The sequence below is a fragment of the Linepithema humile genome, chromosome 4 (genome assembly GCF_040581485.1).
Source record: "Linepithema humile isolate Giens D197 chromosome 4, Lhum_UNIL_v1.0, whole genome shotgun sequence".
NCBI classification, from domain to species: Eukaryota; Metazoa; Arthropoda; class Insecta; order Hymenoptera; family Formicidae; genus Linepithema; species Linepithema humile.
The window spans coordinates 22,297,528-22,310,463 of NC_090131.1; the positions used below are offsets into that span (position 1 = coordinate 22,297,528).

General features: G+C 30.5%; 3 protein-coding genes and 1 long non-coding RNA gene across 4 annotated transcripts; 2 read left to right on the forward strand and 2 right to left on the reverse strand.

The window, feature by feature from the left end:
* The first annotated feature begins 346 nt into the window (after positions 1–346).
* Positions 347–4,672, forward strand: LOC136999471 (uncharacterized). Its single transcript, XR_010889857.1, has 2 exons — positions 347–434; positions 800–4,672. It is a non-coding gene; the product is annotated as an uncharacterized lncRNA (long non-coding RNA).
* A 2,260-nt stretch (positions 4,673–6,932) lies between these two features.
* On the forward strand, positions 6,933–8,587 carry LOC105672457 (putative methyltransferase C9orf114 homolog). The gene has a single exon (XM_012367397.2). It carries the CDS (start codon positions 7,065–7,067, stop codon positions 8,166–8,168), a length of 1,104 nt encoding a protein of 367 aa, XP_012222820.1. The 5' UTR covers positions 6,933–7,064; the 3' UTR covers positions 8,169–8,587.
* Rpe (Ribulose-5-phosphate-3-epimerase) lies at positions 8,208–9,503 on the reverse strand. The gene is made up of 4 exons (XM_012367407.2): positions 9,119–9,503; positions 8,896–9,003; positions 8,611–8,832; positions 8,208–8,502 (listed from the first exon to the last, which is right to left on the reverse strand). Exons 1-4 carry the CDS (start codon positions 9,353–9,355, stop codon positions 8,383–8,385), a joined length of 687 nt encoding a protein of 228 aa, XP_012222830.1. The 5' UTR covers positions 9,356–9,503; the 3' UTR covers positions 8,208–8,382.
* A 392-nt stretch (positions 9,504–9,895) lies between these two features.
* Positions 9,896–12,659, reverse strand: Vps24 (vacuolar protein sorting 24). Its single transcript, XM_012367405.2, has 4 exons — positions 12,501–12,659; positions 12,383–12,443; positions 11,579–11,973; positions 9,896–11,324 (listed from the first exon to the last, which is right to left on the reverse strand). Exons 1-4 carry the CDS (start codon positions 12,543–12,545, stop codon positions 11,163–11,165), a joined length of 663 nt encoding a protein of 220 aa, XP_012222828.1. The 5' UTR covers positions 12,546–12,659; the 3' UTR covers positions 9,896–11,162.
* Positions 12,660–12,936: the final 277 nt, after the last annotated feature.

Below are 12,936 nucleotides of genomic sequence, written 5' to 3' on the forward strand. Positions count from 1 at the left end.
TCATTTGCCCAAGGACACTGAACCAGAGCAGACGGCAATGAGTCTTTTTGTATCGCTCTCCTTACCGTATTACTTTTCAAATGAAGACACATATTAAAGATTATTCCTTACAACTAATTACTAATTTGTATTAATTCTCATGTGCGAAAAGCACGAAAAGTAGTTTACATGTAACATAGTCGCGACGGATAAAGCGAAAAGTTAATTACGCAATTTTCAATTTCTCTTCTCTGCTGTTGCTTCTGCTATATATCGAATTGTAGCCTAGCACGATCGCGTTGTTCGAGTTTACCTTTGTCATCATGACAAAGATCGCGCGTTTGTAATTAACCGTGTTTTCGCGAATGAGTGCTCCAAAAAGGAGCAGCCATCGATGGACAATTGAGAGGAGGAGGAGGACTAGGAGGCATCAGGCGACGGCAAAACAACTTGTGGTAAGTAATTTATCGTTAAAAAGTTATTTTTTTTAAATAATAGTGCAGGGGCTGATTTAAAACAACAGTATTGTTTCAATCAAAGAGCTATTTTGATTAAAATAAAAGATAAAACTATGTATCCGTATTACACACAGAATGATCACAATATGATGTAATAAAGCTTCAGAAGCTTAAGTGAATAATACAATTATATTCCTTAATTTATTTCAAGTAAATTTGAGTTAAATTTAAATTTAAAAATTTAATTCTTTGTTTAGACGTGTGCATAAATAAACGAATATAAAGTTTAATGTGCGCAGTAATTATTTTATAAATATTAATTATTTCAAACACTAATCTGCATTTATTTTTTTATTTTACAGATCAACTTTGTGCGCGTAATCGGTGCTACAAAATATATTCGTTCCGTCGTATAGTATAACAAAATGCGCGTCGAGAGTGCCGTTAATGCCGAGAGTTATAGCGAATCTATAGATGAACGCATTTTTGCTGTATGACAAATATTGGGACACGATTTTTTTGACTTTAGGCTTGGCTCGGGGGAGGGAAAGGTCGGTTTCAATCATAAAATCTCCACTACGGCAGGGCAATCTTCGGTTCTACGTGCAGCGCGCTAGTTGTACAGATAGCCGGACTGTCGAAGGTAGTCGAGGACGGCTACCGGAGTTAGTCAAACGCTACCGATTGCTTTTCAGATGCCTTGTATCTAGTCCGTTGATTGGATGACTAATCACCTCATCTTCTTCGAGCTTATCTTTGCCTTCTGTTTTGAGAGAATCGTGCCCCAATTGGTAAATGTGGTCGTCTGAAACGCGGACGGAATTCGCGCGTAACGTCACAGCTTGGACAATTCGGTTCGATTCGCCTGTGATGTCGGGAGTGCCGTTTTAAGTATCGCGCGATTTTCGTATTCAGGTACGCATGCGAGCAATGCATGCGCCGCGAACGCGTGAGATTCAATGTGAGTGCTTCGAAGGACCACTGAGAGGAGGAGGAGGCTCAGGAAAAGCATCGGGCGCCGGCGGAGCAACTTTACGGTAAGCAATAATTCATTTATTTGTTATTCGCAAAATATTGCATATAAAATATTATATAATGTAGCGGATATAAAATATTTAAAATACTTTAAATATTTAGTAAAATATTTATAATAGTAAAATAATATTCACCATTTTTAGAAATTTTTTACATATTATTATTTCAACTAATTAAACTTTTTTCTTTATTCAAAAAATATATTTTTAAAAATTTTAATTCTTTGTTTAGACGTGTGCATAAATAAACGAATATAAAGTTTAATGTGCGCAGTAATTATTTTATTAATATTAATTATTTCAAACACTAATCTGCATTTATTTTTTTATTTTACAGATCAACTTTGTGCGCGTAATCGGTGCTACAAAATATATTTGTTCCGTCGTATAGTATAACAAAATGCGCGTCGGGAGTGCCGTTAATGCCGAGAGTTATAGCGAATCTATAGATGAACGCATTTTTGCTGTATGACAAATATTGGGACACGATTTTTTTTGACTTTAGGCTTGGCTCGGGGGAGGGAAAGGTCGGTTTCAATCATAAAATCTCCACTACGGCAGGGCAATCTTCGGTTCTACGTGCAGCGCGCTAGTTGTACAGATAGCCGGACTGTCAAAGGTAGTCGAGGACGGCTACCGGAGTTAGTCAAACGCTACCGATTGCTTTTCAGATGTCTTGTATCTAGTCGGTTGATTGGATGACTAATCACCTCATCTTCTTCAAGCTTATCTTTGCCTTCTGTTTTGAGAGAATCGTGCCCCAATTGGTAAATGTGGTCGTCTGAAACGCGGACGGAATTCGCGCGTAACGTCACAGCTTGGACAATTCGGTTCGATTCGCCTGTGATGTCGGGAGTGCCGTTTTAAGTATCGCGCGATTTTCGTATTCAGGTACGCATGCGAGCAATGCATGCGCCGCGAACGCGTGAGATTCAATGTGAGTGCTTCGATGAACCACTGAGGGGAGGAAGAGGCTCAGGAGGAGCATCGGGCGCCGGCGGAGCAACTTTACGGTAAGCAATAATTTATTTATTTGTTGAAAATATTGTACATTAAAATATTTGAAAGACAAAATATTCACATTAGTTAATATTTATCATTATTAGAATTTATTCGCATATTTTTTTACTTTTTATTTAAATAATTAAACTTTTTTAATAATTCTTTTATTACATATTTGCTTAGAAAACGAATTAAAAGTTCGATGTACTCAATATTTTTTATGATTTCACAAATATTTCATATTGTGAACGCTGCTATAATTTTGATTTATTTCGTATTTTACAGATCAACTATGCAGATCAACAGAACGACAACTCCGCTGCTGCGCATCGATCGGTGAGTTAGTTTAATTTGTCTTTTATTATTAAGATAATGGATCAAATAATGGTGTAAAAATATATAAACGCGAGACACTTTGCAGGTCGTATAATTTTTATTGCTTTATAGTAGTTATATCAAAATTTTATTCTCTCGTATTTTTTAAAAGTATTTTGAGTTGTACGTGCATTTGTTTTTAAAAGAACGAAGTACTTATTTTTTTAGTTAATTTATATTAAATTTAATTATGTGTTACTAATACATTAAAAAAAAGCAAAGTGTTTCTAATTTTGATTTTGATTGAGCCCGAAGTTGAAGCAACTTTCATCAGCCTAATAGCCCTTTGAATCCATATATATTAAATATTAATCATATAATATTAAAAATATAATCATACACCAGAATACTTTGAATAAAATTATAAAAGGTACACTATTTTTTCGATTCATTATCTTAAAATGGATAGGCTAGGACTTAGATGCGTTGATGAATATTTAATCCTGGAATATTTCCTAAATGTATTTCATGTGTGATTGACAGATCAGAACAAAATATATTGAATTATTCAGAGAGTTTGTAGAATTTTTTGATGACAGAATTGAAAACAATTTTTATATGTTTATATATCTTTATTTAATAATGTATGCACAAGTTGTTAAAGATGGCCAAAAGTTGTCGAAAACAATGGTGCATATATTACTGAACAAAGATGACTCTAAACATATAAAAATAGTTTTCAATTTTATTATAAAAATTATTACAAATTTTTTAAATAACCTAATATATTTTTATTCTGAATAATGTACTTGTGTTTATATATTTATATATGTTTATATATTTATTTATATTTTTTTTATATAAGAAAAAATAGAAGAAAAAAAATATTTAAAAAAAAGATTATACATAAAATAAAAGATAAAACTTGTTAATACATAGAAAAAAAGTATTTGCTGCCGCAGTAAATTTTATATAAGCTATCATAGCAAAATTTCTTACAGTTGATTATTATTTGAACAGCAAAGAGATTTGTTATAGATAATAATTTTATTTACCGAAATTAGTTTTTAAATCTGCACACACACAAATTATATTGCTAATATATAATAAGAAATTTATTTTTATCTTATTATCAAAGTTTGTATTAATGGCGACAATTCATTGCAATAGTAAAATAAATTTATTAAAAATTAATTATTTTGTTGTAACAGCGAATTTTAACTTGTTTTCTCATCTCAAAATTTGTCGATTTTTTGAACAAACCAGATTTGTTGCATATTGAATAATCTGTAAAAATAGTTACAATAGCGAAATTTTATCGCTAACATATTTAACATGCAATAGCAACGATTATTTTATTGCGATAGCAAAATTCTTTTTCTGTGTGTAAATGTGTACTCTTTTATTTCTTCCTTCCCTACGGTAAGTGGTTTATTTTTTTATATCTTTCCAGGATTAAATATTATAAATTGGCGTTGAAAAGCAAAAGTAAGAAAATTTTTAAATACATATGTACCACAAATGTATCACAAATTTAAATTAAAAATAAAAAAGAAAATTCTTTTACACAAACGTAAATATATTAATGAATTATGGTATATTTGAAATAATTGATCTAATAAAGAAAGAGTGCATTTTTTATTAACAATTTATTTACAATTTTAAAATATATATTTATTCTTGCTATACGTCAATTTCTTCGCAATCTTTCCTAGCTTACCCATGCATCCGTGGTCCTATGGCTTAACATTAGAACACTAGAACTATCAAAGCGGTCAAAATGACCGGTTTATTCATTTTAGAATAATTATTTAAATTTATATTGTATTTTTTGAGATTTTTTTCTGTGACTTGTGTTGCATTGTGTTAAATAATTAAATTGATTAATGTACTTTTTCTCTTTATCACCTTTTAAAAAGAAAGAAAAAAGAAATAAAAATTGGTATATGTTAATCGTCGGTAGTTCTAGTGTTGATCCCATGGTTGAGCGCGGAAATTCGAAATTCGTGGTCCCGTCGATGATGGTCGAGCACAGATCTCGAAACAACGTTGATACGATCGATCATTGAATAATGATCGACTATCAACAAAAATTTCGGACGCAACTAGCGGAAACTGAGCTGAGCTCTGCGCTAGCGTCTTTTGAGAAACACCAAGGTAGTAGCTCTCAGATTTTGGATGCAAATAGCGGTAACTGAGCCAAGCTCTGCGCTAAAGCATCCTGCGGAAAACTCCCTCCCAAAATTCAGATGCAAATGGCGGTAACTGAGCCGAGCTCTGCGCTAAAGCATCCTGCGGAAAATTTCCTTCCGAAATTCAGATGCAAATGGCGGTAACTAAGCCGAGCTCTGCGCTAAAGCATCCTGCGAAAAACTCCCTCCCGAATTTCAGATGCAAATGGCGGTAACTGAGCCGAGCTCTGCGCTAAAGCATCCTGCGAAAAACTCCTTCCCGAAATTCAGATACAAATGGCGGTAACTGAGTCGAGCTTTGCGCTAAAGCATCCTGCGGAAAATTTTTTGTACGAACTCTTAGGTATAGAATTTCTAATTAGGTAGGATTTTCTACTAGATAAAATTTTTGGATAGGTAGGTAGGATTTTAAAACTTTTTATCACTTCTATATTGTATTTTTTTTTTAATTCTTTGCTGTCGATAAACTTTGGAACTTCTGCTTTGGCAGTTAGTTTGTAGTTTATTGATGACAAAAATAATGATAAAACTTCGGGTGGGCAAACAGCAAGATTCTCTTTCGAAAAACGAAAGATGTTTCTTGCGTAAATTATGAAAAAGTTTGAACGTTTAGACGTTTAAATGTTTAGATTAATAAATTTCACTAATAAAATATTACTACTTTTTGAATTATAAGAGATACTTTTGATTATAAATAAAAAATCGTATTGTTCAGCTCTTTTTAACTAAAGTATTTTGCATTATACATAAAACTTTTGAACGTTTAAATGATTTTATTGACATATTATTGACATATTGGCATATTATTTTCATTTTGTATTATCTTGTATATTATTTCGATGGAATACAGGATAATATATTAAGAAAAATTGTAATAAGCTAAATGTCCCAATGGCTGGATATGTCTCAATCTCCGAAAATATATGAACAAAATAATTTTTTAATATTTATAAATATAATGTCCGGAAACTGTGGTAAATTTACGTATCCAATTATTTTTGCAAATATTTAATATCGTCGTTTAATAAATGCAAATTTTGGTTTTAAATTTCCGCGAAGTAAATTTTAATTTTTATTATATAATATTAAAAATATTATTTTCACACATAGAAAACATCACATTTTTAATAATAATTAATTCTTAAATATATTGCCACTGGAACATTTCTCTTAAATATTGTAAACTTGTAAAAATCTGTTTCTCATTTGTACAAAATATTGTATTAATATATTGTATATTATATTGTATATTATATTATTATATAATTGTATATTGTATTACATATATATATGTATATCACATTATTGCATCTGTATGCAGCATTGTTGTATATATTTCTTTTTCATTGTATATGTTTTCTGAATTTAATATTACTTATTGTATACTATTATTATATTGTATTTGGTTTTATTAAAATCTTTTCTCGACAAACAATGTATTTTATTTCACAACATTCTTTAAATTTTCTTTCCATTGAAAGAAAGAAAATGATCGTACCAGCAGAGAGAAGCCTGAGAGCGATCATCCCCCCGATTTAGCTGCAACCACAATTCAAGACGCCTCTATGTGCACAAAACGTGCTATGTATCTAAAAGTTATAATCTTGTTACGTAAAAATTGTAAAGTAAGGGCAAAATATAAAAATAGAATTTACAAAAATTAAAAAAACTTATATGTCGCGATTCTTGGATGCAATTTTTATTAACAAAATTGTCACGTATATTTATGTTAAAAAGAACTTATTGTAAATTAAGCTTTAACATAAAAATAAATAATGACATGTGCATGTTTTTTTATTGAAAATTTATTTTATATACATCAATGTTACCCTACTAGCTCTGTGTTACCGACACTTTGTGCACATAGAATGGAACAGAACCAAACATTGTGCACATAGCATGTTACCCACTGGAAAGTATCGTGTACATGGCTCAGTAGTTCAATATGCACGTTTTGTGCACATAGAAGCGTCTTGAATTGTGGTTGCAGCTAAATCGGGGTGATGACCGCTCTCAGGCTTCTCTCTGGTATCGGTGCGTGTTATATGAAAAATTAAAATTTATTAAAATATTTGAAGAGGATAATGTCGGCTGCAAAACCTGAATTAGAAAATTGGCGAGAATTTAATCGCAAACGGAAGGAACTTCGAAAACAATGGAAGGAAAAGAAACTGTTAAAGAAGGTTAAGACGGAATTTGAGGCCGAATCGAAGACCGAGATGAAGGAGCACGTGGAGGAAACGACATGCGAGCGTAAGAATGTTTGTACTGTGAGCATTGCCGTACCCGGATCTATTCTCGACAATGCTCAGACTTTGGAGTTACGAACGTATTTGGCGGGACAAATTGCCCGTGCGGCATGCATCTACAAGGTCAATGAAATCATAGTGTTTGACGATCAGGGTGATATCACGGAGAACGAGAAGAAAAAGATCAGGAAGGATGATTTACTAGGCGAGAGCAGGGCATCCTGTCTACAACTGGCTAGGATACTGCAATACTTGGAGTGTCCTCAGTATCTGAGAAAGTACTTCTTCCCGATTCATAAAGATTTGCAGTGTTGTGGTCTATTGAATCCTTTGGACATTCCTCATCACCCGAGACGAATGGACGACTCTTTGTATCGTGAGGGGATTGTTACTAGTAAACCTATAAAGACTGGTAAAGGTTCTCAGATAAATGTGGGACTTCTGAATGATGTTTATGTGGATAAGATGCTAATGGCTGGATTAAGAGTGACTGTAAAAATACCACCGGAACAGCCAAACCCAAAAAGACTGAAGGGTATCATTGTATCCCCCAATCTACCATATGCTGAAAGTGGAATTTATTGGGGATATACTGTTAAATTAGCGAGAAATCTAACAGAAGTATTAACAAAGTGTCGGTTCAAAGGAGGATACGATTTGACGATTGGTACATCTGACAAGGGAACATCAATTGATGAAATAGAAGCCAAGAGTTTAGAATATCATCATTGTCTTATAGTATTTGGAGGTCTTGCCGGATTAGAAGCTGCAGTGGACGTGGATCCCAACTTGGATGTCGATGATCCATCCTTGGTATTTCACAAATATGTGAACACCTGTCCTCAGCAAGGAACAAGAACTATTAGAACAGAAGAAGCTATTCTTTTAACCCTAGCTGAATTGAGGACTAAATTAATGCCAAAAGAAACTCTTTCATAAAAAAATTAATAAATTATAGAAATAAATAAAATATTATGCTTTGTCTTAAAAATTATATTTTATTTTTTTACATTCTTATTATACAATCTTATTATATCAAAAGTATATATATGCAGATCTTTATACATATCTATTTTTTTGCAAAAATTTCAGATGTATCACTGTTTTCTTATAAATGCTCTGTGCACTTGTACAATATTTGTAATTATTATTTCTATTTTGAACAACTGCGTCCCAAGTAACAATTTACTGTGTCTTTAAGAGTTGTAATCACTTTAGCTTGATCAGTAGAATTTATGACTGCTGTGCCAGACACAATCATATTAGCACCAGCCTGGAAAACAATATAGACAATTAACAATTTAATTTCACATATAAGCTAACTTAAAATTTTTTAATAAAATTATATATGAAAATAATTTAATAATTAAATATATTTTACCTTTGCACAAGCTTCAATTGTAGCTGGTCCAACTCCACCATCTACTTCAATATCTAGTCCAGGATAATTCTCCCTTAACCATGCTACTTTCTGTAACATTGGTTCCATAAATTTCTGGCCACCAAAGCCAGGTTCTACTGTCATTATTAAAATCATATCTGCCAGATCCACATAATCTGATACAACATCCACAGGTGTTCCTGGTTTAAGTGCCACACCAACCTATTGTTAAATATAATCATTAATATATAATTTTTTGAAATATTAATTTTTAAGAAACATTACCTTCATCCCTGCTTCTTTTATTTTTCTGCAAACCAGAGGAACATCTTCTACTGGCTCAACATGGAATGTATATTGATCTACACTAGCATCAGCCATAGGCTCAATCCACTATAATTTTAATAAATTTACCTTTAGATAAATTTTAATACATTATATATATATAAGCATTCATTCTACAATCTATGTGAAAGATAATTTATAGAATTATTTGAACTTTATCTACCTGCTCTGGATTAGACACCATCATATGCGTTTCAAAGAAAGCATCCTTTATTTTACTACGAAGACATTTGACGATTGGATGACCGAAGGTCAGATTCGGAACAAAATGACCATCCATCACATCTAAATGCAAATAATCTGCACCATTGTCGAGCAACTTTTGCGATTCTTCATGAAGTTGTGCCAAGTCGGCATTTAAAATCGACGGGCCAATTTTTGCACTTAAATTCTTTGCCATATTTTTTATCTGTATTTAAATGTTGAATGCAATCGTATGATCAGATAAGAAATTATAAAATTATAATTAAAAGGATGTTTAGCGTAATATATTGCGTAAAACACACATGTTCATAGTAATAATCTAACCTTACCTAAATGAGATTACTCCACCTCTCATTGGACGATATTTTTATTTGCAAAAATGGTGGAATCAGTGTGACCACATCACAAAAAATAATCTCTCGTAACATTTTATTTTTAATAGTTGCAATATTGAAAATACACAAATTTGTACGCGCTTCTATAACTCACTTTACTTTAAACGCGTCGCTAGCTTTGAGTAAAAAATTTGCTAAATTTGAATGACAAATTTGACAGTTTAATATTTTTGGGCAAACATTTTAATATATAAATCTTTCGAGAATTTGTAAATTTTGAAAGTGACTTGTGAAAGTGAATGTATAGTATTTTCAAAATTTTTAATTTTATCTTGGAAATTTGAAGCTAATAAGGACAAGAGATCGAAAAACGGGGGGAAGGAAGGGAAGAAAAAGAATAATTTGTCCTCTTTTAGAAATTATATCGGTTTTTATCATTGATGCAAAGTAAAAATATGATGTACAGAATGTAATTAGAATAATGTGAAATGTGAAAGTGAAATAAAAGTATAAATTGTGAATGTGTGTGTGTGAAACGCTGAAAGTGTTTCAGGATAGCAGGACAATCCAGTGAGTAATACTAAAAATACAATTTTCTTTTTAGTATTATTTTTTCAGAATAGCAGAAATATAAAGTACTGTTTTTCATATAGCAATTCGAAAATTCGAAAGCACATTTAATAGAATAATTAGCTGCAACTTTTTTCTGAAATATATATTCAAGATATCCCAAAAATATGTATTCAAAAATGTTCAAATTATTTTGCCTTTTTTACATAAGCTTATTTGTTTTTTATTTTATATTATGTATATTCTTAAAATATACTTATAAAATAATTTAAAAATGTTTTGCAAAAATATTAAATTTGACCAAATTTTAATAATTTTACATATATACAAAAATTTGAGATATCCCAAGTAGCTCGGATAGCTAATTTTTTCAAGTAATAATAAAATTAGTAATAATTTATATTTTATATAGCATAATAACAATAATATTAATATATCACTATTTCAACATTAATAATATTACATTATAATTTATTCATTAACAACATTCTTTGACATAAAATATCTTTGTCACTATGAGAATTTGCTGAAATTGTCTAAACAATTAACAACAATTAATAATGATTAATACTGCAATGATAGTTTACTGTAATTGTATTTCTCCTCTTTGTAAAAAATCTAACTTGATAATTTGGGAACAAGTAAGCTAACAGCTGAATATAAATGCTGTATAAAATAAATTACAAAATGAAATAAGGTTATATGACAAAATGTAAAGAATCAAGATTATTTAAAACCTTAATTTCAATTGTTTTATATATCTCTTCTTCCCTTCAAATTGTGTTGAATTAAATTTAAAATTATGTTTAATTTTAAAATATGTTTATTTTTTCTTCTTATTTTTAATAATAATTCGTAATTTAAATTATGAGGAAAATTATTATTCAACAATGCATGTAGAAATATACTGCTTAAGTACTCTACAAAGCAATAGTATATATAATATTTACAATAAAAAGCAAAATAATATATTGTGATGAATAGGCGAACGCTATTATTTATAATTTGTATTATTATTTATTTAATAAGTATTATTATTAGGAGAAAATACTTATTTCCCTGACATTTGATGCAAATATTCTTGGATTATCCATTCATCTAACTGCGAAGACTTTGCAATCTGTTTTTCATCTCTTCGAGTTCTTTGTCATCCTCTTCTGGTTCTTCTTCTGTCGAGGTAGAAGGTACAACTGATCCAGGAGTTTCTGTGACAACTGCAGGAGCTGTGCCTAGTTGGCCAGCTGTCACTTCCCATAAAATCTACATAGAAAAATTTTATTTTATAAAATTACTCTTTCATACAAATTTCTATGATGAAAAATTTCTAGAGAGAAAATTAGAAATTGCAAGAATCAATAGATCCTTAAATATTGTAAGCAGACAAATACATAATAAAAATTTACTTAACATTCATAGTAGAATAAAATAAAATAATTAAAAGAAATTTTTCTACTTTCTCATGATATACTGTAATACTGTGATATTATTATGACACAATAATCTTATCTAATCACCTTATCAACTTCTTCGTCAGCTTCATCTTCCATATCCTCAGAATCTTCAATAGAATCCATTGTTTCATCCAACATCTCTTCGATAATTCCTGCCTTCATCATTTCTTTTGACATTTCTCTCATAGTTGCAGCCACTTCTGGCACTTTTATCAAAGACTGCATTGCTTGCATTACTTCCGTAGATTTCTGAAGCGAACCAGCAACTCTGAGTACTGCTACTTGATCTTTCATTTGTAATGACACAGAATATAGCTGTGCTTTGGAAGAATAAATCTTGTTGCAGGCTTTACGAGCTCTTATAATTTCCTTCGCAAGGATTTTGCATACATCTTTATCTCCTTTCTTTGCTGCTTCTTTTAGAGAACGTTTTATTTTTTCCTCTTCTCTGTGAATTGCTATGCAGAAAAACATTGGTTATTTAAATAGAGTAAATAGAAAAAAAAAGAAACGAAGATAAGGAATTAAATTAGGAATCCTTGATACTTAACCATAAAATAAATAATTGTGCTAAGAATTTTAAACAAAAAGTATTTTTAAAATTGTAATATTATTGTATAAACTGTTCTAAAATTACATTTTTCTCTTCATAAAGTTTCATTTGTCATAAGATCTCTTTTTAAGATTAAAATTGAAACTTTAAAATCAAGATTAAGACTTGAGGATTTTAACATATAACTCATTTAATTCCAGGTTTTTAGGTGATAAGGTCAAGATTTCAGAATCACAATTGAGATTTCTGTTCATTCAAAATTACATTTCTTCAATTTTAACAATTTTTCTTAAAATTTTGTCTTTATGACTCACCTCTAAGTTGCCTGTCAAGCTGGCAACTTTCTTTCCTCAATTTGTGAATCCATTCCTGAACCTATAAAATATTTGATATCAATAATATTAAGAGAAAATAGATTTTTTGGCCACTTACCATTTCTTTTGGGTTCTTTTCTTGCGATTTTCCAAACAAACCCATGTTTAAATTGCGTCGATAGAAACGTCAAAGTAATTCAACATAACCTCGTCGTTGATTTTATCAAGGTTATGTTGCTAAGATGGTTACATCGGTTACGTCACCGTTTAAAGATACATATATGCAAACAAAACAAATAATTCCTTGAGTTTCAAATTTTATAATTTGGGAATAAATTACTACTCTATTTTTTGTTATATATCGTAGCTCAAAAATTTATATTGACTTATTAATCTTGTCTAAAACAAAAAATATTTTTGCTCGATTAGAATTTCGTATTTTTAGGACTTTTTACTGTCTTGTATTATAACATAAATGAATAAGTATACGAATTGAAATTAAAGCAATAAAATAATTATTATTTTAAACATTGCTATAATCTGAATGTTTTACA

Coding starts and splice junctions, on each gene's coding strand:
- LOC105672457 (XM_012367397.2), top strand. CDS start 7,065: ATGTCGGCTGCAAAACCTGAATTAGAAAATTGGCGAGAATTTAATCGC.
- Rpe (XM_012367407.2), bottom strand. CDS start 9,355: ATGGCAAAGAATTTAAGTGCAAAAATTGGCCCGTCGATTTTAAATGCC. Junction 9,004..9,118: donor TGGTGTCTAATCCAGAGCAG/GTAGATAAAGTT, acceptor TTAAAATTATAG/TGGATTGAGCCTATGGCTGA. Junction 8,503..8,610: donor CAATTGAAGCTTGTGCAAAG/GTAAAATATATT, acceptor ATTGTTTTCCAG/GCTGGTGCTAATATGATTGT.
- Vps24 (XM_012367405.2), bottom strand. CDS start 12,545: ATGGGTTTGTTTGGAAAATCGCAAGAAAAGAACCCAAAAGAAATG. Junction 12,444..12,500: donor AAAAGAACCCAAAAGAAATG/GTAAGTGGCCAA, acceptor AATATTTTATAG/GTTCAGGAATGGATTCACAA. Junction 11,325..11,578: donor CTGACGAAGAAGTTGATAAG/GTGATTAGATAA, acceptor TTTTCTATGTAG/ATTTTATGGGAAGTGACAGC.